This window comes from Aquarana catesbeiana, linkage group LG05 (genome assembly GCF_042186555.1).
Source record: "Aquarana catesbeiana isolate 2022-GZ linkage group LG05, ASM4218655v1, whole genome shotgun sequence".
Lineage (NCBI taxonomy): Eukaryota > Metazoa > Chordata > Amphibia > Anura > Ranidae > Aquarana > Aquarana catesbeiana.
The window spans coordinates 56573250-56598923 of record NC_133328.1 but is presented as its reverse complement, the minus strand read 5'-3'; the positions used below and the strand labels follow the sequence as shown (position 1 = coordinate 56598923).

The 25674-nt window shown below is 43.0% G+C and overlaps 1 protein-coding gene across 1 annotated transcript in view; it reads left to right on the top strand.

Moving 5' to 3' along the window:
• Nucleotides 1-25674, top strand: part of SPAG6 (sperm associated antigen 6) — a 194241-nt gene that overhangs the window by 84790 nt on the left and 83777 nt on the right. Inside the window, exons 5-6 of the mRNA XM_073632662.1 lie at nt 1511-1716; nt 24109-24282. Coding sequence (XP_073488763.1) covers nt 1511-1716; nt 24109-24282 — 380 coding nt within the window. The remainder of the gene's footprint in view (nt 1-1510; nt 1717-24108; nt 24283-25674) is intronic.

Sequence of the window (25674 nt, the reverse complement as noted above, 5' to 3'; positions counted from 1 at the left end):
AAGATTTTAAACGTTTAATGCATTAATTGATCTGTTATAGTAAGAGATACTAAAAAGACTTAATTTTTACTTCTTTGCTGTAGATTTCAAACATATGAAATATTGTTGTTCTTGTTTATTCAGAACAAGAATTTTAGGCATTCTGAATTTGTAGGTATTTTCTTTGTATAATTATGTGCTCCTGTTTTTGGAAATAATACAAGCAGGGGGTTATAATAGTAATTAAAAATAATTAGATTTCGTGATAAATTAAGTGTTGACAAATTAATGTAGTTATCCAGTTACACAGAGGGAAAATACAAAATACATTTACTATATTTATATATCTTGATATAGATATATATATAACCTATATATAAAAGTGTATACAGTACACACACTTTTTATCTATCTATTATATATGTTCTATCTATCTATCTATCTATCTATCTATCTATCTATCTATCTATCTATCTATCTATCTATCTATCTATCTATATATAATTTCATACATTGAAATTCAAAAAAAAAGCTTTTACATATGTTGCCAGATTTTAAGAGAAATACCAACATTTTATTTGAAAAAAAAAATTTTTTTGCTTAAACATAAACAGATATAACATAAATATTTATTAAATCCAGCTAAATATTACAAAGGTTTTTGCAGAAAAATTGTCAAAAGTACAATGTATAGACAATATATACATAAAATTATATATATATATATATATATATATATATATATATATATACACACACAGTACACAATATATATATATATATATATATATATATATATATATATATATATATATATATATATATATACATATATATCTATAATATGTGTGTAGTGTGTGTGTGTGTGTGTGTGTATATATATATATATATATATATATATATATATATATATATATATATATAAAATTGTATGTATATATTGTCTATACATTTTACTTTTGACAATTTTTCTGTAAAAACCTTTGTAATATTTAGCTGTATTTAATAAATATTTATATTATATCTGTTTATGTTTGAGCAAAAAAAATGTTTTTCAAATAAAATGTTGGTATTTTTTTATAAAATCTTTTTTTTTTTTTTTTTTTTTTTTTTTGCATTTCAGTGTAATTAGAATATGCCAGTCTATCCTCCCTCTATTATTTTATACGGTGGTGGCTTTGTGTAACCTGTCTATCCATGCAGAAAATAGCTGCCCACTGGTGGATCTGGGTTTAAACAGCTGACATCTGCTTAGTTTCTCCACCCCCTAGTAGAATAACAAGCTTTCGCAGCCTAATCTACCCCAAATGTGTGTATGTAAAAGAGGTCCTAACCACTGACCGGAGTCCCTTTCAGTCAGGGATTGGTCCACATGGCTTCAGGAGCTAAGGAGGCTGATTTGAAATGCAGATCTCCAGACAGCACAGTCCAGCTTGCCCTTTCTCCTTTAATGTGTGTGTCATAGTGAAAAATGGCTCTTATAAGGGTCAGTCATCCATACTTACTTAATTACCTCTTGTTGGACCTGCAGAGCTGTCACAAGCTGTGGTGGATGCAGGAGCTGTTCCTCTGCTAGTGCTGTGTATCCAGGAGCCAGAAATTGCTCTGAAAAGGATTGCTGCTTCAGCCCTGAGTGATCTATCGAAGCATTCTCCGGAGCTGGCTCAGACCGTGGTGGATGCGGGAGCTATCGCCCACTTAGCCCAGATGATTCTAAATCCGGACGCCAAACTCAAGGTACTGCTTTCAATTACTGTTTGATCCATCTCTGTTTCTGCTCCGTGCTCCTGAAAATGCAGCTGTTAAATATTTATTTCATGTAGAATTATTTTGCTAGCAAATTTTTGTAAGGATGTTGCCAATCTTTTTAAAAAATAAGTGTTTGAGTACTGCTTGGACCTTGATAAAGGGGACATACCCCGAAAGCTTGTCCTGAATAATTGTAGTGCAAATATAAACATTGTATGTTAGTGCAAATAAAAAGAAGCACATCAGTTACATGTGAGGCAATAGCACTGAGTTGTAGATCCCTTTTTCCCAACCAGTAGGGTTTCTCCTGATAGTTTAGTGGATACTTCTGGCTTTTTTATAGGGTAGTTCAGAAATGCTTTTGGTGGGTTTGGGAGTAATTCAGCTCCCTAAAGTTGTTTCATACAACAGTTTTACATTTTATAAAAAAAATACATTATATAGGAAATCTGAGTATGTTTTGTATTCTTTTAAAAGCAATTGTTTGAAAAACAATGAAACACAATTAGGGATACTAGTAATCAATGTATACATGTCAGGGAGTATATTAGAAAAGGTAGTGTATACCTTCTTGAAGAAATATTTTTTTTCTGTTTTAAAGCCATGCTAGTATTGCTTAGTTTTTTGCAGCTTGTGTTTAGAGGGTAATTCTGTTTTTATACACTTTTTTATCTGAGTTGATATATTGCTCCAGGGCAGCAATTAATCAAGTTTATAGATAATATTCATTACCTATATTGTTTTAAAACAGTTATGCAGGGTCTTGAAGTTTTGGCTAGAGCTAAATTAGAATCTCGAAGTTTTACTTAACGCATGCTGAAAACTGTGTGAACGTTACCTAGTGACATGATGACTGTTGGCAATTTACTGCATGCTTGGGAACAAAATGTAAGAGTAGACGCTTCCATAGCTCCCAACTGTTCCTGATTTTGAGGGCATGTCCTTTATTCTGAACAAAGTCCCTCTGTCCCTCTTTCCTCCTCATTTGTCACTTATTTTGGTCTGATCTATATAGTTGTGTATAAAATGCATTCCAAATTCCAAAAGCCAATATAAAAGAATAGTAGTGGTAAAAAAAATATATATATACTGTATACGTTGTGGCTTTGAAGTGGTTTACCAGGGTTATGGCTGATATCAGCCATAACCCTATCAGCCATAACCCTGGTATCTTTTCCTTCATCCGGCAGCTGTCTGTCTCATGAAAGTGTTCTGAGCAGCTCATGTGCCACTGGAACGCTTTCAGAAGCGGTGGGGCTCGCCTGTGTTTCTCGGACTTACCATTTCCGTCGTCTCCCCCAAAAAATGATCTGACGGTGCGACTGGCTAGTCCCAAAGGCGATCAAAGTGTAGATCCTATTTGATTGCCTCTATGGCCTTGGAGGACCAGAGCAACGTCATGACGCCGCTTCCGGTCCAGGCTGGAAGTAAACTATTTTTTTTTTTTTTTTTTTTAAGTGAAAGATCCATTTTTTTAATCTTTTGCTTTTAACCACTTGCCGACCGGCAAAGTGGCTTGTTCCCGCGAATCGCCGTATGGGTACGTATGTACCTTTAAGGGCGATAGCAGGCGTGCACGTGCACCCACTGCACTGCAGGGAACCGGATGCGCGTGGCCGGCAGGCGCGATCGCCGCTGGCCATGCGTGCACGAGAGCAGGAACAAGGATTTGTGTGTGTGTGTACACACACAAATCCCTGTTCTGTCAGGAGAGAAGAGACATGTTGCTTGTTCCTACTAAGTAGGAAAAACAATATGTCTCTTCCTCTAGTCACTTCAATCCCCCCACAGTTAGAACACACCCAGGGAACACACATTTAACGCCTTGATTGCACCCTAGTGTTAACCCCTTCCCTGTCAGTGACATTTACACAGTAAACAGTGCATTTTTATAGCACTGATCACTGTATAAATGTCAATGGTCCCAAAAATGTGTCAGAAGTGTCTGATCTGTCTGTTACAATGTCGCAATACCACTAAAAATAGCAGATCACCGCCATTACTAGTAAAAAAAAAAAAATAATAATCAAAAATGCCATAAATCTTTCCCATAGTTTGTAGACGCTATAACTTTTGCGCAAACTAATCAATATATGCTTATTGGGATTTTTAAAAAAAATATATGTAGAAGAATACATATCGGCCTAAACTGAGGAAGAAATGTGTTTTTTAAAAACATTTTTGGGGATATTTATTATAGCAAAAAGTAAAAAATATATATTTTTTTTCAAAATTGTCGCTCTTTTTTATTTCTAGCGCAAAAAAAAAAAAAAAATGCCAAGGTTATCAAATACCACCAAAAGAAAGCTCTATTTGTGGGGAATAAAAGGACGTCAATTTTGTTTGGGTACAACGTCGAACGACTGCGCAATTGTCAGTTAAAGCGACGCAGTGCTGTATCGAAAAAAATGGCCTGGTCATTAAGCAGCCAAATCTTCCGGTCTGTAAGTAGTTAATGGTAAAGGAGAGATATGGAGTCTTTTTGACCCAAGGTTTTTCCATAAAGAGGACCTGTCATCCTTATTTCTATTACATGGAATGTTTACATTCCTTGTAATAAGAATAAAAGTGATTTAAAAAAAAATAAAGGGACAGTTTAAAAATTAAAAGTAAAACAAATAAGAAAAAAAAAATGGAAAACACCCCCATCCCTTTGTGCTCTTGCACAGAAGCAAATGCATACACAAGTTGTGCACGCGTATGTAAACGTATTCGCACCACACATGTGAGGTATCACTGCGAACGTTAGAGTGAGAGCATTCATTCTAGTGCTAGACCTTCTCTGTAAGTCTAAACAGGTAACCTGTAAAGGCATTTAAAGCGTCGCCTATGGAGATTTTTAAGTACCGTAGTTTGTCGCCATTCCACGAGTGTGCGCAGTTTTAAAGCAGGACATGTTAGGTATCTATTTACTCGGCATAACATCATCTTTCACATTTTAGAAAAAAATTGTGGTATATATTATGTGTTTTTTTTTTCTTATGAATCATTAAAGTGACAATTGCCATTTTATTCCCTGGGGTCTCTGCTAAAAAAAAGTGTATATCATGTTTGGGGGTTATAAGTAACTTTCTAGCAAAAAATACTGATTTAAACTTGTAAAAAAAAAAGTGTCAGAAAAAGCCTGATCTTAAAGTGGTTTAACCAATGATTTTTTTTTGTACAATTCTCCTTTAAGGGGGCATGGCAGGGGGGTGTCCTATGCCTACATACTTCTGCTAATAGGTGTCCCTAATTCCCATCTGAAAAAGTTGTGAGCTAAGGACAGGACTTTCCAATACCTAGTACAATCATAATAGAACAACGTACTGTAGGTAATGGAAATTATTTTCAAAATTGATTACTTTGGTGTCCTGGCTAAGAATATTAGCCTAGCCTAGAAAAGTGTTTAAAAAGTGGAGTTACTCTGTAAACTTTTCCTTTTGTTGTCCTGATCAATAGGGGTGAGCAGCATTCCCTTTCCCCTCCCTGTGTCCCCCTTTTTCACTCTGTAAACTTTTGACTTAATAACAGAAAGTTGCATGGTGTAGCTTTCAACACTGTGCAGATGTACACTGGAGAATTATGCATTATTTTTAGTCCAGACTCTACTAATTCTATACTTCATCTGATCCATGAACTGCTGCAACCATGTGCTGTTTTTTTTGCTGACATATTCCTCCTATGAATGTCTGTATTTTTAAGTGTTGGTGTATTGCATTTTTAATTGTTTTTATTATTTTGAAGACTGAAAGAATTTTGTGAGAAGGTGCTTGAGTGAATATTTGTATAACTACAATATATAAATAACAAATAAAAAAAATAATAAAAATATAGCGTATAATATTGCGGCACAAGTCATATTGTAATTGAATGTTATTAAAAATTACCTTTCCATTTCCGTTTCAACAGCGCTGTCGTTTTCTATAAAAATGCAATACAGAGATGGTGTACAGAACACCCCCCCCCCCCCCCCCCCCCCCCAGATATTTCATTTCCGGCTTGTGTAGTTGGCTTACTGATTCTACCAGGAGTGTGCACTAAGATACAGGTCAGATTTTGGGCATCCCCTTTAACAAAAATGTCATTTTTGGTGAGATACTTTCAAAGGGAAATCACATCTAAAGGGATGCAGGCCCTCTCACTTTCCTCATTATAGCCCTGCAGGTGCAGCAGCTGATAATTCTGTTTCTAATGATAAAATCACTCCCACACAGATTCACGTTGCACATGGACACAAACAAACAGCTATAACAAAAGGTAGGAATCTGCAACAGTTAAAATCCCTGTAATGTACATAAATCACCCAGAGGGGAATGTTTTTTTTCTCAACAAAAGTGCAGTTACCGTTTAAGCTGGCTATCTATGCTTCTATTCCCCCATCTACACTAACACCCTTTTCACACTGGGGCCGCATTTGTAGTAAAGTGCCGCTCATTTTAGTGACACTTTACCACTGTTTAAGTGGCGCTTTTTGGTCGCTAGCAGGGCGCTTTTAATCCCAAAAAAGGGGTTAAAAACTCCTGTTTTGCAGCGCTTTTAAGGCGATTTGAAAGCACTGCCCATTCATTCCAATGGGCAGGGGTGTTTTGTGTATACACCACTCCCAACCCGCCACAAAGATGCTGCTTGCAGGACTTTTTTTCCCCTTCCGCAAGCGCACCACCCCAGTGTGAAAGGGCACACTGGAATGAATGAGAGACGGTGTTCAGGCGCTTAGCAGAGGCTATTTCTAGTGCTAAAGCGCCCGAAAATCGCCCCAGTGTGAAAGGGGTCTAAGCAGTGTGGACAGAGGATGTTCAGCTGTTGGCTATTGTAATCAGCTGCTGATACTTCACTGGCTGCTGCATACCTGAACAGTGCTCACATCTGATTGGAAGCATGCACTGTTTGGCCTAAAATTTTCTGAGCAGCTTCTTCAACAAAAGTCAATTTAATAATTGACTTTTATTGAGCAGGGTGGTGCCCACAGGGCCACTTGCAGCCTTAGTTTTGGCTTTAGTTGCCATCTGCATTATAAGTGGTAAATCTGAAACATTTATATTTGGTTGGGTTGATTTACTAAAGGAATAGATGCAAAGGGCATTCTCACCAATTCTAAAGCATGAGGTAAGACAAATTTCACTTTTTGGCAGTTTTAGAAAACCATGGTGCCTGCAGCCTGAAATTGAATGGAAAGCGTAATTTCTTGCACAGCAGTCTATATATATATATATATATATATATATATATACACATACATACAGTGGAGACAGAAAGTATTCAGACCCCCTTAAATTTTTCACTCTTTGTTATATTGCATCCATTTGCTGAAATCATTCAAGCTCATTTTTTTTCCTCATTAATGTACACACAGCACCCCATATTGACAGAAAAACACAGAATTGTTGACATTTCTGCAGATTTATTAAAAAAGAAAAAGTGAAATATCACATGGTCCTAAGTATTCAGACCCTTTGCTGTGACACTCATATATTTAACTCAGGTGCTGTCCATTTCTTCTGATCATCCTTGAGATGGTTCTACACCTTAATTTGAGTCCAGCTGCGTTTGATTATACTGATTGGACTTGATTAGGAAAGCCACACACCTGTCTATATAAGACCTTACAGCTCACAGTCCATGTCAGAGCAAATGAGAATCATGAGGTCAAAGGAACTGCCTGAAGAGCTCAGAGACAGAATTGTGGCAAGGCACAGATCTGGCCAAGGTTACAAAAATATTTCTGCTGCACCTAAGGTTCCTAAGAGCACAGTGGCCTCCATAATCCTTAAATGGAAGACGTTTGGGACGACCAGAACCCTTCCTAGAGCTGGCCGTCCAGCCAAACTGAGCTATGGGGGGAGAAGAGCCTTGGTGAGAGAGGTAAAGAAGAACCCAAAGATCACTGTGGCTGAGCTCCAGAGATGCAGTCGGGAGATGGGAGAAAGTTGTAGAAAGTCAACCATCACTGCAGCCCTCCACCAGTCAGGGCTTTATGGCGGAGTGGCCCGACGGAAGCCTCTCCTCAGTGCAAGACACATGAAAGCCCGCATGGAGTTTGTAAAAAAATACCTGAAGGACTCCAAGGTGGTGAGAAATAACATTCTCTGGTCTGATGAGACCAAGATAGAACTTTTTGGCCTTAATTCTAAGCAGTATGTGTGGAGAAAACCAGGCACTGCTCATCACCTGTCCAATACAGTCCCAACATTGAAGCATGGTGGTGGCAACATCATGCTGTGGGGGTGTTTTTCAGCTGCAGGGACAGAACGACTGGTTGCAATTGTGGGAAAGATGAATGCGGCCAAGTACAGGGATATCCTGGACGAAAACCCTCTCCAGAGTGCTCAGGACCCCAGACTGGGCCGAAGGTTTACCTTCCAACAAGACAATGACCCTAAGCACACAGCTAAAATAACGAAGGAGTGGCTTCACAACAACTCCGTGACTGTTCTTGAATGGCCCAGCCATGACTGACTTAAACTCAATTGAGCATCTCTGGAGAGACCTAAAAATGGCTGTCCACCAACGTTTACCATCCAACCTGACAGAACCGGAGAGGATCTGCAAGGAGGAATGGCAGAGGATCCCCATGTCCAGGTGTGAAAAACTTGTTGCATCTTTCCCAAAAAGACTCATGGCTGTATTAGATCAAAAGGAGGCTTCTACTAAAAAGGGTGGTGATGCCTTCTTACAAACAAAAAAAAGTTTGTTCATTTAGCAAATTGTTTGTAGGTCACAGATATTGATATTGTATCTATGGTAAGTCTTGTTGTATAGGCTAAGATGTGTCTGTGTAAAGGGCTATTGGGCTTGTCTGAGTATCCTGCACTCCTCCGTGGAGGGCTATTAAAGTCACCATTCTAAACAGGTCATTTTTCTCTCTAGAAAATGTTTCTTCTTTGCTGCCATCCGCTGTGTTTTCCACTTTGCCTTGAGTGCCCACACAGCTGCATTTCTCATTTCTCATGAACTGTTTGTGTTGGACAGTCGCCTCTGACTGCTGTGCAGCAATTTCTACCGAATCACTAAAGGAATGAAAGGAAACCTTTTATGAGAGAGACACTGAGGTTGCCATTGCGGACTCTCCTTCTGAAAATGCTAGTTGCCTGGCAATCATATTGACTCTTTTGCTTTAACACCATGGGATTCTGACCTGGAATTCAAATATGGACTGAAGTTTTTCTGTCTCTTTATATACATTCTCATTAACCTCCCTGGCGGTATTCCCGAGTGTGGCTCGGGGTTAAAATTCAGGACCATTAGCGGTAACCCCGAGCCACACTCGGGATTGCATCGCAGGATCCTGGTGCCTCCTTACTTACCTTGTCTCCGGGATCCTGCGATGTCCCCTGCAGTGTCCGCGGGCTGTGTCCTGTTCCGAAGCCTCTCTGTGCCAGGCTCCGTTCCCTGCGAGCGTCGCGACGCACGGGGGCGGAGCCTGGCGGCAAATTAAAAAAAATGTAAAAAGCATAACACATACAGTACTGTAATCTTACAGATTACAGTACGGTATGAAATGATTTCACATCCCATTTGTCCCCAGTGCTCTGGCCCATGCCTTGCATGCAGTTTTATATTGCATATACTGTTCTTTCTGCCTGGAAACTGGAGATTGTCCATAGCAACCAAAAAGTGTCCCTTTACGTCAAAAATGGCTTTAGACCAGCTAGAAAACAGCGATAGTAAATTAGAACACTTGCAGAATTGAGCGATAGTGAATCGTGTGGAAATTTATTTTATTACTATTTATTTTAATTTTTTTTAATTATTATTTTTTTTTTTTATTATATTATAATTTATGTTTTTGTGTTTCAAACTTTATCATACCCGGGATATCTACTAGACCAGGGGTCCTCAAACTACGGCCCGCGGGCCACATGCGGCCCGCCGAGGACATTTATCCGGCCCAACAGACCCAGGGCCGGATTCCTGACAATCCAGGCTCGGGCCGGGGCCAGGTCGGCTCGGCTTCGGCAGGGAGCATATCCGCTCCGCTCCGCCCAAGCCGCCTCCCCCACACCAGTAATGGAGGGCTCCGTGTGCTGCGCTGCATGCTGGGAAGTGTAGTTCCCAGCACAGTCCCGCACGCCGCACGGAGACAGGAGGCGCGAAGAGTGACAGAGAGCGGAGGCTTCAAGCAACAGCCTACGAACAGGTGAGCACCCCTCTGTCCCCCTGTCCACCCCACTGTCCACCCCTCTGTCCCCCTGTCCACCCCACTGTCCCCCTGTCCACCCCTCTGTCCCCCCTCTGTCCACCCCACTGTCCCCCTGTCCACCCCACTGTCCCCCTGTCCCCCCTCTGTCCCCCTGTCCACCCCACTGTCCACCCCTCTGTCCACCCCACTGTCCCCCCTCTGTCCCCCTGTCCACCCCACTGTCCACCCCACTGTCCACCCCACTGTCCCCCTGTCCACCCCACTGTCCCCCTGTCCCCCCTCTGTCCCCCTGTCCACCCCACTGTCCCCCTGTCCACCCCACTGTCCCTCTGTCCCCCCTCTGTCCACCCCACTGTCCCCCTGTCCACCCCTCTGTCCACCCCTCTGTCCCCCTGTCCACCCCTCTGTCCCCCTGTCCCCCCCCCTCTGTCCACCCCTCTGTCCCCCTGTCCACCCCTCTGTCCCCCTGTCCACCCCTCTGTCCACCCCACTGTCCCCCCTCTGTCCACCCCACTGTCCCCCCACTGTCCACCCCACTGTCCCCCCTCTGTCCACCCCACTGTCCCCCCTCTGTCCACCCCACTGTCCCCCCTCTGTCCACCCCACTGTCCCCCTGTCCACCCCACTGTCCCCCTGTCCACCCCACTGTCCCCCTGTCCCCCTGTCCACCCCCCCGTCCACCCCTCTGTCCCCCTGTCCACCCCTCTGTCCACCCCACTGTCCCCCCTCTGTCCCTCTGTCCACCCCCCTGTCCACCCCTCTGTCCCCCTGTCCACCCCACTGTCCCCCTGTCCACCCCACTGTCCCCCTGTCCACCCCCCTGTCCCCCCTACTGTCCCCCTGTCCCCCCTACTGTCCACCCCTCTGTCCATCCCTCTGTCCCCCTGTCCACCCCACTGTCCCCCTGTCCACCCCACTGTCCCCCTGTCCCCCCTCTGTCCACCCCTCTGTCCCCCTGTCCACCCCTCTGTCCCCCTGTCCACCCCACTGTCCCCCCTCTGTCCACCCAACTGTCCCCCTGTCCACCCCACTGTCCCCCTGTCCACCCCACTGTCCCCCTGTCCACCCCACTGTCCCACTGTCCCCCTGTCCACCCCCCCCCGTCCACCCCTCTGTCCCCCTGTCCACCCCTCTGTCCACCCCACTGTCCCCCTGTCCACCCCACTGTCCCCCTCTGTCCCTCTGTCCACCCCCCTGTCCACCCCTCTGTCCCCCTGTCCACCCCACTGTCCCCCTGTCCACTCCTCTGTCCACCCCACTGTCCCCCTGTCCACCCCACTGTCCCCCTGTCCCCCCTACTGTCCCCCTGTCCCCCCTACTGTCCACCCCTCTGTCCATCCCTCTGTCCCCCTGTCCACCCCACTGTCCACCCCACTGTCCCCCTGTCCACCCCACTGTCCCCCTGTCCACCCCCCTGTCCCCCCTCTGTCCACCCCTCTGTCCCCCTGTCCACCCCTCTGTCCCCCTGTCCACCCCACTGTCCCCCTGTCCTCCCCACTGTCCCACTGTCCCCCTGTCCCCCCTCTGTCCACCCCACTGTCCCTCTGTCCACCCCTCTGTCCCCCTGTCCACCCCTCTGTCCCCCTGTCCCCCCCTCTGTCCCCCTGTCCACCCCTCTGTCCCCCTGTCCACCCCTCTGTCCACCCCACTGTCCTCCTGTCCACCCCTCTGTCCTCCTGTCCACCCCTCTGTCCCCCTGTCCACCCCTCTGTCCCCCTGTCCCCCCCACTGTCCACCCCACTGTCCCCCTGTCCACCCCTCTGTCCCCCTGTCCACCCCACTGTCCCCCTGTCCACCCCACTGTCCCCCTGTCCACCCCTCTGTCCCTCTGTCCACCCCTCTGTCCCTCTGTCCACCCCTCTGTCCCCCTGTCCACCCCTCTGTCCACCCCACTGTCCCCCCCTCTGTCCACCCCACTGTCCTCCTGTCCACCCCTCTGTCCTCCTGTCCACCCCTCTGTCCACCCCACTGTCCCCCCCTCTGTCCACCCCACTGTCCTCCTGTCCACCCCTCTGTCCTCCTGTCCACCCCTCTGTCCCCCTGTCCCCCCCACTGTCCACCCCACTGTCCCCCTGTCCACCCCTCTGTCCCCCTGTCCACCCCACTGTCCCCCTGTCCACCCCACTGTCCCCCTGTCCACCCCTCTGTCCCCCTGTCCACCCCACTGTCCCTCTGTCCATCCCTCTGTCCCCCTGTCCATCCCCTATATATATATTATTATTTATTATTCATTCTTTTATTCTTTTGCACTACAAAAAAGATGTGTGCATAGGAATTTAGGAATTAGTTCATATTTTTTTTAAACTATAGTGCGGCCCCCCAACAGTCTGAGGGACCGTGAACTGGCCCCCTGTCTAAAAAGTTTGAGGACCCCTGTACTAGACTCTTGTTTGGACAGGTTTAAGTGTGTTATTGTTAAGAATTACAGGCCTACAATATAAAACGCCAAATTTCCATGCAAAATAATTGTACCGCTTTCAGCACCTAAAATCAGAAAGAATCATACCGCCAGGGAGGTTAAGAGTCAGTGACTCAGAATAACAGCCAGGCACCTAGCATTTTCAGAAGGAAGCCATCAATTAAATCCCAATCAATGAGAGTGCAATCAATATGTAAACTGCTAATGCAATCCAACAACAAAACACAACTGTGCTGCATTGGGAAGTCCTCTGTGTTGGATTGATTTACTAAAGGCAAATAGACTGTGCACGTTGCAAAGTGCAGTTATACTCTGCAAGTGCAGTGCTTAGTAAATGAGGTAAAACTTCACTTTGCAAAGAATACCCAATCACGTACAAGCAAAATTTAACAAACAGCATTTTTGCTTGCACATGATCGGATGATAGAAGTCAGCAGAGCTTCTGCTCATTTACCAAGCTCTGGAGCAACTCTTGCAGTGACCAACTGCACTTTGCAATGTGCACAGTCTATTTGCCTTTAGTAAATCAACCCAATAGACTCTAGACAAAGTGTAATATTTAGTTAACCGCTTAAGGACTGCCCCACATACTTTTACTGCAGCAGGGCGAGACCCATAAGTGCAAAATCACGTACCTGTACGTGATTTTCTTCTTTGGCTCGGGGGGTGCATGCACGTGCCACCAGAGCCCTGCTCCCCCTCTGATTGGACACATTGGGATCCAATCATCGGGTTTGCTGGATGCAATGTCCACTGGGAACCCGGCAATTATTCAGAGAGAGGCAGCACGGCAGTCTGCCTATGTAAACAAGGCAGACCACTGTTTTGTCAGAGAGGAAAATTAAGATCTTGTGTTTTTGCTAAGCAGAAACACGGATCTCTGTTTTCCCTTAGTCAAAGCACATCCCCCACAGTTAAAAAGCACTAATGGGGAACACATTTAACCCTTTGATTGCCCCTGATGTTAACCCCTTCGCTGCCACTGCCAGTGTCATTTATACACTGACAGTGCATTTTTTTTTAGCACTGATCACTATATTGGTGTCACTGGTCCCCAAAAAGTGTCACTTAGAGGTTGATTTACTAAAGGCAAATAGACTGTGCACTTTGCAAAGTGTGGTTGCACTCTGCAAGAGCAATTGCTCCAGAGCTTAGTAAATGAGCAGAAGCTCTGCTGATTTTTATCATCCAATCATGTGTGAGCAACAATGCAGTTTTTTTTTTTATTTTCCTTGCATGTGATTGGGTAGTCTTTGCAAAGTGAAGCTTTACCTTATTTACTAAGCTCTGGAGCAACTTCTCTTTGCAAAGTGCACAGTCTAGTTGTCTTTAATAAATCAACCCCTTAGTGTCAGATTTGTCTGCCGCAATGTCACAGTCCCGCTAAAAATCACTAATCGTCGTCATTACTAGTAAAAAATATAAAAAAAATTAAAAGTCCCTAAATCTATCCCATAGTTTGTAGACGATATAACTTTTGCACAAACCAGTCAATATACACTTATTGGGATTTTTTTTACAAAAAATATGTAGCAGAATACATATTGTCCTAAATTTATGAAAAAATTTGATTTTAAATTTTTTATTGGATATGTTTTATAGCAGAAAGTAATAAATATAGTTTTTTTATAGTGCAGAAAATAAAAACCGCAGAGGTGATCAAATACCACCACAAGAAGGCTCTATTTGTGGGGAAAAAAGGACCTCAATTTTATTTGGGTACAACGTTGCACAATTGTCAGTTAAAGTAACGCAGTGCCGTATTTCAAAAAATGGCTTTGTCAGGAAGGGGGTAAAACCTTCCAGAGCTGAAGTGGTTAAAAACTCTACTACTTTCCTACACTTTTTTTTTTTTTTTTGTATACAATATTTGGAAGATAAAAATAATGTCTAGGTTCACACCGATGAGATGCACAAGATTTGCTGCTTTTCATTGGATCGCACCGCATAACAATCGCACGGCATCCATGCAATCGGCTGCGTTTGTCAATGTTAGATTAACAACTCCCACATCACCCAAACAGATCGCAAAACACAGTGTGATTGACAGCATCGCATTGCACGGGTGTGAACACCTATGTGGTTTGATTCAGGTGCAGCGAAAAAAAAGGGTCCTGCACCATTTTGGTGCGGATGCGATACGATTTGAGCCATGTGCAAATCACACGTGGTGTTCCGCCCGCACTAGTGTAAACCCAGGCAGCTCCATCTCTTTTAATTAGTGAAAGTTTATAGCTTCTATGAAGGATGTGCAGTGTTCACAATGTAGATATTCATAATGGGAAAAAGGCCCATGTCATATTGATAGTCCATTCAATTTTCTCTATGGTGTTGCTTCCTATTTGACAGAAGCAGTGAAATGACAATTTATCACTGTTGCCTCCCTAGTGACTGAGATTCTTCAGCATGTCAAGCAGCAGAGTGACTTTACTGCTTATGGTATTAGCTGCACCTTGGTGATTCTGCTGCTGGCAAGGGCCCACTGGTGGCAGAGTCCCCAAAATTGCATGGGCCCAAGACAAGAAAAATGGAGAGACACACAGGTTGATTGTGCACTGAAGTGCAGTTGCTCCAGAGCTTAGTAAATGGTTACTTTGTAAAGAGTAGCCAATCGCGTGCAAGAAAACAAAAAAAAAAAAAAAAAAACAGCATTTTTGCTTGCACATGATTGGATGATGGAGGTCAGCAGAGCTTCTGCTCATTTACCAAGCTCTGGAGCAACTGCACTTTGAAAAGTGCATAGTCTTTTTGCCTTTAGTAAATTAACTCCTTAATCTGATATTACCTTTATTTACTGGGATTTTTATTTTATTTGTGACTTCACTTGTAGTAAAAGCTCTTTCAGATACCACAGGATTCCTATAGCCAGAACAACCTCTTCTGCTGTGGGAGGCATTCCCCCCATCAACACTAATTGTGTTAATATGGGAATTGTGCAATTTTCTTTCCTTCCACCTATGGTGGAAGGAAAGAAAATTGTGTCATCTTAGGGCTGCTTTAGTGCCGGTTCACACTTGTGCGATGTCAGACATCGCATGTGATTCGCACCGCATTGCTGTGCAGATCACATGCGATGTCTGTGCGATGTCAATTCAGCCATACAAAATGGCACCAGAATCGGATCGCATGAGTATTTACACCCATGCGATCAGATTCCTGTCTGAATTCACAGTTTGCACTGCGATCTCCGAACCGATCTGGGGGGGGGGGTGTCATTAACTTCGTATTGACACTCCCAGCGTTTCACATTGGGCAGTGTGAACCGCCGGTAATTCAGGTGTTATGCAGGAACCCGCACTGGTGTCACAGGGTTTCCCGCATCGCACCAGTGTGAACCGAGCCTTAAAGAAGTTGTAAATGCAGAAGGTTTTTTATCTTAACCACTTAAGGACCGAGCCTCTTTTTGACACTAAAATCATTTTTTTTTTGCTTAGAGCCCCCAAACATTTTTTTTTTTTTTTTTTTAGACAACCTAAAATAGCGGTCGTTGCAATACTTTATGTCACACTGCATTTGCGCGTATTTTGGAAAAAATACACTTTTTTGACTTAAAACATAAGACAATAGTAAAGTTAGCCCAATTTTTTTATATTGCGAAAGATAATGTTACGCTGAGTAAATTGATACCCAACATGCTTCAAAATTGCACCCGCTCGTGGAATGGTGACAAACTTTTACTCTTAAAAATCTCCATAGACGACATTTAAAAATTTCTACAGCCTACATGTTTAGAGTTACAGAGGAGGGCTAGAATTATTGCTCTCTCCCTAACGTTCACGAAATTACCTTATACGTGTGGTTTGAACACAGTTTTTATATGCGGGCGCAACTTACGTTCACTTCTGTGCGCAAGCTCGACGGGACGGGGTGCTTTAAATTATTATTTTTTTTAATTTATTTTATTTTTTATTTTTACACTGTCCTTTTAAAAAAATGTAAACATCCCTTGTAATAGAAAAAAAGCATGACAGGACCTCTTAAATGTGAGATCTGGGGTCAAAAAGACCCCAGATCTCACATTTACACTAAAATGAAATAAAAAATTAAAAATTAAACGTCATAGCTTTTTTTTTTATTTAAAAAAAACATTTGGTGGTGGAAGTGACGTTTGACGGCGCTTCTGCCATTCAGTGTTATGGAGTCGAGCGTGGACCATCTTTCTTCACTCAGCTCCATGCCTGTCAGGGGGAAGGGCGCGATCGTCTCCACTGCTACCGACAGCTCCGGTAAGCAGCGGAGAGGACTGGAACGCGACGGGAGGGGGGGCCTCTCCTGCCCCCGATAAAAGTGATCCCCCTGCAAATCCGCTGCGCAGACCACTTTTATCTGAAAGCCAGCCGCTTGCCATTGTTGAAAATTCCCGAGGTTATGGCAGCTATCTGCAACGGTATTTAGCGTCAAAGTACCATAGTACAATGACTGCGATTTGCGCTAAGTGGTTAATGCATTCTATGCATTAAGATATAAAACCTTCTGAGTGTAGCAGCCTCCTCAGCACCCCCCTAATTACTTACCTGAGCCCCATCTCTCTCCAGCGATGCCCACGAGTATTTCAGCCATGTGGGACTCTCCTCCTGATTGGCTGAGACACAGCCGCGGTGCCATTGGCTCCCACGGCTGTCAATCAAAGTAAGTTAGCCAATCAGAAGAGAGAGGGGTCGGGCCGGGTCGGGCTCCGTGTCTGAATGGATACAGGGAGCTGTGACTCGGCTCGGGTGCCCCCATAGCAAGCTGCTTGCTGTGGGGGCACTCGACAGGAGGGAGGGGCCAGGAGCACAGAAGAGGGACCTGAGAAGAGGAGGATCCGGGCTGCTCTGTGCAAAACCAACTGCACAGAGGAGGTAAGTATAACATGTTTGTTATTATTTTATTTATTTTTTTTAAACAAGACTTTACAATGTATGGAAATTGGTGAAGCGCTTAAAAAAGTCCAACATGAACCCGAAATATACTGCTAGCACAGATTCAGCTGGCACAAACATGTAAATGTAACCCACTCTAAAAAGTCCAAAATAAGCCAAAGGGATGTGTCTTGAGGTATCAGATAAGTGAAGAGACCACCACTGTCACCCAAACACACTGCCACTCACCCTTGGGTAGATGATAACAAGCATGAATATAAATCAATGGCAGCTCCTCAACGGCACGGGGATGACTCTGTAACTCCTTCACAGTTTGGTGGCTCAGGATTGATGACACTGTAGTTGTCACACATGCATGCAACAAGTGTTAGGCAGAGTCCGTTATATGTTCTTTTGGTGAATAAGGATCAGCATATGGTGCAAACCAACTGCAAACAACAGGTGGCTTGGAGCAGACCAAAGAAGAAGAAATGTGGGTTTTTCTAGAGACTTTACAATGACTTTATTGAACATGAAGATATAAAATATCAAACCTTTCATATATGCAAAATCATAGGAAACTAGTAAGTAAGAAGTTACAAAAAGTATCTGATTTGACCTAGTGTGGGCCTCTTGCAGAGTTACAGCAGAGCTCTGACTATAAGAAAGGGAAGCAGCACAATGACCCAATCAATTGTGCTAAATTTTTCATGTACTAACAAGGAGCATACTGATAGGATGAAAGAGCAAAATAACAGTGAGTTGAGCTTATCAGTCTGATGCTTCTCCTTTCATTGTGAAGTCACAGGCTGGGGGATGAGCAAGACCTAGCTGTATTACTGCAGTAGAGAAAATGTTGTCTGGTAGGGCTGAATAAATTGCAGAATGGGATAGAAAGAAATACTAAAGCCACGTACACACGAGTGGAATGTCTGACAGAAAAAGTCAGACGGAAGCTTTTCGTCGTCTATTCCAATCGTGTGCCTGCCTCATCGGACTTTTTTTTTTTGAAAATTCTGACGGAAAACCGCTTGTCTTGTATGCTGTTCCGACGGACCAAAAATGACACATGCTCTGAAGCAAGTGCAAGACGGAAGCTATTGGCTACTGGCTATTGCACTTCCTTTTTCTAGTCCCGTTGTACGTGTTGTACGTCACCGCGTTCTGGACAGTCAGACTTTGGTGTAACCGTGTGTAGGCAAGATCGCTTGAGCGGAATTCCGTCAGAGTTCCGTCGGAGAAACCTTCGGAGTTTATTCCGACAGCAAAACTGGTCGTGTGTACGCGGCATAACACTTTGACAGGTAAAATACACAGGTTTCTCATCTGTGTATTTAAGCGTTGCATGGAATTGAGCTGTAGTCTTTGTACTTTGCATGGAATTGAACTGTACTTTGCTATTAGGATCTGACTTTTCAGCCAAGCTTTACCAGCTGCCATTCCACTGCCCAGTAAAAGCACCCTCACAGGCCTCTGAAATACTGAAGTTGAAATATCGTAGCTGTGAAATCTGGAAAAGTCTGGCCCCAGTAACAATGTGAAATCATAGAGAGGCACAGAAAAGGCGCTAGTTAACTGTGGGCATCTGCTCCTATTCAGGCTTTGCTGGTGTCTGTTCCTAGGCTGTCAGACCATTACATTTAAAGGGTAAAAAATGTGTACATGTATATAATATCAAATTATCTCTTAGGCGCCTTTCACACATGCGGACCGTATGTCCGTATTTCATCCATCCGTTTTTGGATCCGTTTACGGACATACATGCATCCCTATGGGATAGCAGGTGTCAGCGGATGAACATCCGCTAATATCCGATATCATCCGTCCCTGCTATCGTCCGATTCTGCAGACGGAGGAAAATCCTATTTTTCTATCCGTCTGCAGAGCGGATCGGATGAATATGGACAGACGGTCTGTGTTCATCCGATCCCCCATAGGGGGGAGCGGAGATCTGACAGGGCGGTCCCTGCACAGTGTGCAGGGACCGCCCTGTCATCCGCCGGCTCAGCGGATGTTCACGGGGCGGATCATCACGGATGATCCATTTTTTTGTCCTGTGTGAGGTGGGAATTTGCCTTGCGTTTTGAGGTGGACAGGTGCGAATTTACCAGGATTTTACCTGCAAATTTCAGGAGTCAGACAGTGAACAATTTGCAGAGATGTGAACTGTGTGCTGCGAGTTTACTGCAAGATTAATTGAAGCCTATGAAGATAAAATTCACACTACACCATAGGAATTTTCATCGCACCCGCAGTCAACGCGCACAGGACCCTTTTTTCTTTTCTCGCACCAAATTCACAACGCATAGATGTGAACCAAAGCCATGGCATACTATGCTTTTTACATGAGCTGCGAATCTGTGTGTTCCTAAAGGCAAACCCGCTGTAAATTCGCATCATTGTGAACCCAGGCTCAGAGATACTTTGATATTATATACTAATTACAGGGATGATGGCAACCCTGATCCAGAACTGATGAACAAATACTATATTCAAAAAGGTGCACATGTTCACTAGACATAGAAAGCATTAAAGCCATTGGAAGAGCCAGGTAACAAGTTTTTTTTATTTTTGTTCTTTTTTTTAGAAAGTACTCCGAAATTTCTCCCAGTACAGCAATCCTTTCATCTAAACTTTATATAGTGCAGAAGGATCCCAGCGCTATCTTCTCATGCGAGAGGAGGTGACCCTGTGCTGTGCAGTCCCCCTCTTATTTATATGAGTGTGTGTTCGCAGACAGTGGAGCATCAGCTAGTGATCCTTCAACAAGTATCACATCAAAGGCTTTTATTCATTCATGGTCACTTAAGCCTCGTACACACGGTACCATTGTTGGCAGGGGATTGTCTGTTGACAGACTGTTGTCCAAAAATCTTACCGTTAGCACGCTACTTTTGACAATTGTTCAATTTTCAGCCAACAAATGTTGGATGACAAGCTAATAAATTTTCGGCGGACAATGGCTTGACATCTGATTTTCGTATGGTCAGTACACAAATCCGTCGCACAAAAGTGGAAAGTACAAACACCCATGCTCGGAATCAATGCTCACCCAACACGAAATTAGCAGAAGGGGCCCAAAGGGTGGCGCTCAAGTGCTGAAATTCCTCGTAGTACGTCACTACGTTCGTGTTTGTGGCATGACAATTGTGTACCGTTAGTATGCAAGACAAGATCCTGGCATACGCCCTTTTGACAAAAATCAGACGGTCGGTTGGCCAACAATCGTACCGTGTGTACGAGGCTTTAGAGTATAGGGAACATCAACTTTAAGACCCCATACACACTATTAGATTCTCTGCAGATTTTGAGATTTACCAAAACCATATACAGGTGATACTCGAAAATTAGAATATCGTGCAAAAGTTAATTTATTTCACTAATGCAACTTAAAAGGTGAAACTAATATATGAGATAGACTCATTACATGCAAAGCAAGATAGTTCAACCCGTGATTTGTCATATTTGTGATGATTATGGCTTACAGCTCATGAAAACCCCAAATCCACGATCTCAGAAAATTTGAATATTACATGCAATCAATAAAACAAGGATTGTACATAGAACAATATCAGACCACTGAAAAGTATAAGCATGCATATGTACTCAGTACTTGGTTTGGGCCCCTTTTGCAGCAATTACTGCCTCAATGCGGAGTGGCATGGAAGCTATCAGTCTATGGCACTGCTGAGGTGTTATGGAAGACCAGGATGCTTCAATCCAACCTCTTTTGCTATTACCTTTTGAGGCTTTCCCTCCTTATGGGGGGTATCAGTGATGGTTTTCTGCACAACTGTCAGGTAAGCAGTCTTTCCCATGATTGTGATTCCTACTGAACCAGACTGAGAGACCATTTAAAGGCTCAGGCTTAATTAGCTGATTAGAGTGGGACACTTTGAGCCTAGAATATTGCGCCTTTTCACAATATTCTAATTTTCTAAAATTGGGGATTTGGGGTTTTCATGAGCTGTAAGCCATAATCATCACAATCATGACAAATCACGGCTTGAACTATCTTGCTTTGCATGTAATGAGTCTATCTCATATATTAGTTTCACCTTTTAAGTGGCATTAGTGAAATAAATGAACTTTTGCACGATATTCTAATTTTTCGAGTGTCACCTATTTAATATGAGGTCAAACCTTTCAATTTGTATGCAATCAGGCAGGCCCTTGCACTACATGGTTTTTGGTCTGAAGACAAAAATCTGCAGAAAATCTAATAGTGTGTATGGGGCCTAAGGCCTCGTGCACACGATTGGATTTTCCGCAGACAAAACCTCATACTTTTGTTCGAAGGGCGTTGGCCAGGAACTTGTCTTGCATACAAACGGCAAGGATTGTCGGCCAACAAACACGAACGTAGTGACATACTAAGTGTTTTTTCAGCTCTTTAACGCCACCCTTTGGGCTCCTTCTGCTAATTTTTTGGCAGTAGAAATTTGGTGAGTGTTGATTCGCGCTTTTCATTTTGCACTTTTCATTTCGCTCTTTTCATTTCGCGCTTTTCAGTTTGTTTCTGAATGGCCGTTCGTCAACCAGACATGTTGCGGAATCTGAGGAGATAATGTGTTATTTATTATTGGCCTTGAAGTTATTACTTTGACCCAAGTCCAGTCCAGAACAGGAGGATGAGGGTTGCTTTACTAATCCTGGCCAATTATGTCATATGCCTTTGCTGCGGGAGCTCCAGGAGAATAACCCAGATGATTTACAGAATTACCGTATCTCTGGATGACAGACCCCCTGCTTTCACCAACTCTTGGCATTGTTGACCCCCTATATTAAGAAGCAGGACACATGCATGAGGCTTTTATTTTATTTTTTGGTTGAATAATGATTTGATTTGGTATATTTTCTATATTTTTGAATGCATAGAATGCACTTATTGGTTAAAGTGATAAAGGTTAATTTTTTTTTTAAATAACAAACATATCATACTTACCTTCACTGTGCAGCTCGTTTTGCTCAGAGTGGCCCCGAACCTCGTCTTCTGGGGTCCCTCGGCGGCTCTCTTGGCTCCTCCCCACATCAGGTAACCCCCTGGGAGAAGCGCTCTCCTGGGGGATTACCTTGCGGGCATGCTCCCGAGTCCAGCATTCGGCGTCCATAGATGCCGAATGCAGGACTCAGCCCCGCCCCCTGGCGGCGGCATCATTGGATGATTTGATTTACAGCAGCGGGAGCCAATGGCTGCACTGCTATCAATCTATCCAATCAACAGCCGAGAACCCCCTAGCAGAGAGAAGGTGCGTCCCCGTGGGACAAGTTCGAGGGTTCAGGTAAGTAAAACTGGGGGGGGGGCCCGTCACTGACAGGTTTTTTTCACCTTAATGCATAGGATGCATTAAGGTGAAAAAAACACGAACCTTTACAACCCCTTTAAGTTCTATTGGCAGATAGCATGTCTAATTTTATTTGTTTTCTTTTTTTAATGCACAATAAAAAAATTGTGGAGAATAATGCTTGGCTATGTGTTTTACTTCAAATGACAGTTTGGGAGTAGGCAGTTACATTTTAAAAAATACAATGTAAAATTAACAAGGGACACCAACATAGTTGTGTCTTTGATCTTAAAAACTACAGGATAATGGTGTTGTGGTAACTTGGACCAAAAAAAATAACAAGCATAATAATATTATTCTTGATATCACTAGAAAAAAAAAGCCTTTGAAAATGTGTTTGCAATAACTCCATCAGTATAACCAGCAAAGCAGCTTCATTATTATCCTATTAAAGAAGAAGAGAATTGTGCGCTGCATTTCGAAATTTCTTAATTTGCCGCGTCACGAATGTTAATTTTCCATTAGGAGCGCTAGTTTACAAGACCAACCACTTCCAGATTGTCCTTGCTTCCGAGCATGCGTGTTTGTACTTTATACTTTTATCTGACGGACTTGTGTACACACAGTTGGAAAATCTGACTACACACATTTGTCCACGCAAAATTTTAAAACCTGCCATCCAACATTTATCCGCGGAAAATCCAACAACAATATTCTGATGGAGCATACAAACGGTCGAATTTTCCGCCAACAGCCTGTCATCACACATTTCCCGTCGAAAAATCCGACGATGTGTACGCGGCTTAAGGGTTTAGCTAGTACAATTTTCCAATCATGTTTTGGTTTTGTGATGTATGTAATAAGAAAAGCGTTTAACCGAATGGAAGGCATACTGTGCTTCCAAAGATGTAGTAAGATTATAGGACTTCGGGCAGGAAAATATTTGTACATGTACCTCTACACATAAGTAATCTAATTCCTTCCAAATAGACATCAAGGGGGTGAGTTACTAAAATTGGAGAGTGCAAAATCTTTTGCAGCTGTGCATGGCAGCCAATCAGCTTTTAACTTCAGCTTGTTCAATTAAGCTTTGAAAAAAAATACTGAAAGTTGATTGGTTTCTATGCAGAGCTGCACCACATTTTGTACTCTCCAGTTTTAGTAAATCAACCCTACTATCATACTTTGAATTTCCCCGATTTAAAAATCTGCATAGTCTTTAAGCAAAAGCATTAGAATAAAATGTCGTCTGGACAATATTTTTGTAGATGTGGACCTCATCTCCTATGTCAGCCAGGAAATGTAAAAATGCAATGCTCTTGTCCCAGGTTTCAAACACTGATTTTAAGGGCCAGTGTTAACGGTTTTGGGCTTGTGTAGATGGCATCAGTTTGAGACGCTTCTAAGATCACTGTGAATAAGACCTCATGTACACTGCTGCTGGTAAACAGATGTTTAGGAGCAGTTGGGCAAAATGCAAAAGAGAAATATTGAATGCCTATATCGGCAAATGTATGGACCAGACATAGGTAGAAAAGCAATTAGCACAAATTATGTAATACAAAAAAATGAATAATATTTTACTTACATGAACTGAAATCTGATTGGTTCCATGGGGTTGCTGTACTTTTTACATCACCACTGCTTTTTGAACAAATGTGCTCTAGGTGCCAAAAACTAAGCTGACTGTCATTTTCTCTGCCCACTCAACAGCGACAGGTGCTGTCCGCTCTCAGTCAAATAGCGAAGCATTCAGTGGATTTGGCAGAAATGGTAGTCGAGGCAGAAATCTTCCCAGTCGTCCTGACATGCCTGAAGGATCCCGACGAATATGTCAAGAAAAATTCAGCAACTCTAATTCGAGAAATTGCCCGACACACACCCGAGGTAATGTGTTCCAAATAGCAACATGCAGCGTTAATATACAACTCAGCAATGGATTAATAGCAGCACTCAGCGTTAGATTGGTGGGTTGAGGGAGTAAACTGCAAATTAAAATGATACTTTAATCCTTTTGTACATGAGTCATCATCAGATGAATTAGCGTGTGGGATATTTAAATCCTTTCTTTTGTTGCTAGTCACAGTAATGTGGCTCAGCAGGACTCCTGTGGGCTGCAGCGAAGCGACCTGTTGCCCTCAAGGGTTTGCTGCTAAGCTGACGTCTCTTGTTGACAGAGCAGTCCTAATGAACACCAAGAAATATGGGGATCGTAATAAGACTTGTTGCTGCTGATCTGAAATCAATAAATAAGCATTAATGCAAGCATCCTGGAGTTTTTTTTTTTTTTTTTCTGTGGCTGTATAACAGCGAGTAGCTACCATTAATTATCGTAGCTCTGCATTGTCTCTCTGCTGCTCTTCCCCCCAATTAATACAAAGGCACAGGGCAAGGTGCAGATCTGAGAGATGTCACAACGATTTAGCCTACCATTTTATAAATAACCCTTCTCCCCATTCTTTATTTTCCTTTTCATGCCATTTGACAGGGATTACGCACAAATTGCCATTAAACTGTGTGTCATATGTTGTCGTAATGAATTAATGTTAAAATTGAATGAATTAATGTTAAAATTAATTATATAACAAAACTTTTAGCCTTTTTTAACCACTTGCTGCCTGCCCACAGTACATTTATTGCGGGTGGGCAGCAGCTGCCAGCTAAGTGACGTACTGGTACATCGCTCAGCACATGTGCACCGACATGCCCCCTGAGGTGTGCAGCAGCGTAATCCTGTGACTGCTGTGTCCAATGAATCACGATGCTTGGTACCTTGCCGCTGCGAATGGCTGGGGTATCATGTGATCATTATGACCAATCATAGCGATTACATAATTACATGTAAGCAAACCAGTCATGAGTGGCTTCCATTAATGACAGCTTGCTTCCTAGTGTGATTCTGTGATCGGCCCACAGCTGTCACGTGGTACCTGGGCCAATCACAGCACTCTGTACAATGTGATTAGCTGTAGCCAATCACAGTATCACAATAGTAAGCAAGCTGTCATGAATGAAAGCCATTCATGACCGTTAAAACAGTGACCATTACTGTTATAAGCAATAACAGCCCCACCCAGTGTACTACAGTTCCACTATGATGACAATGATGATAGTATGTAAACAAATGTTAAAAATGAGAAACTATGGTAAAAAAAAGAGAAAAAGAATGTTAAAAAAATTGAATAAAAAAAAAAATATATTTTTTTTTATACTGTCACCAGTCAGTACCCCTGATCACTGCCACACCTGTACTGCACTGGGGACAGTATGTAAAAAAAA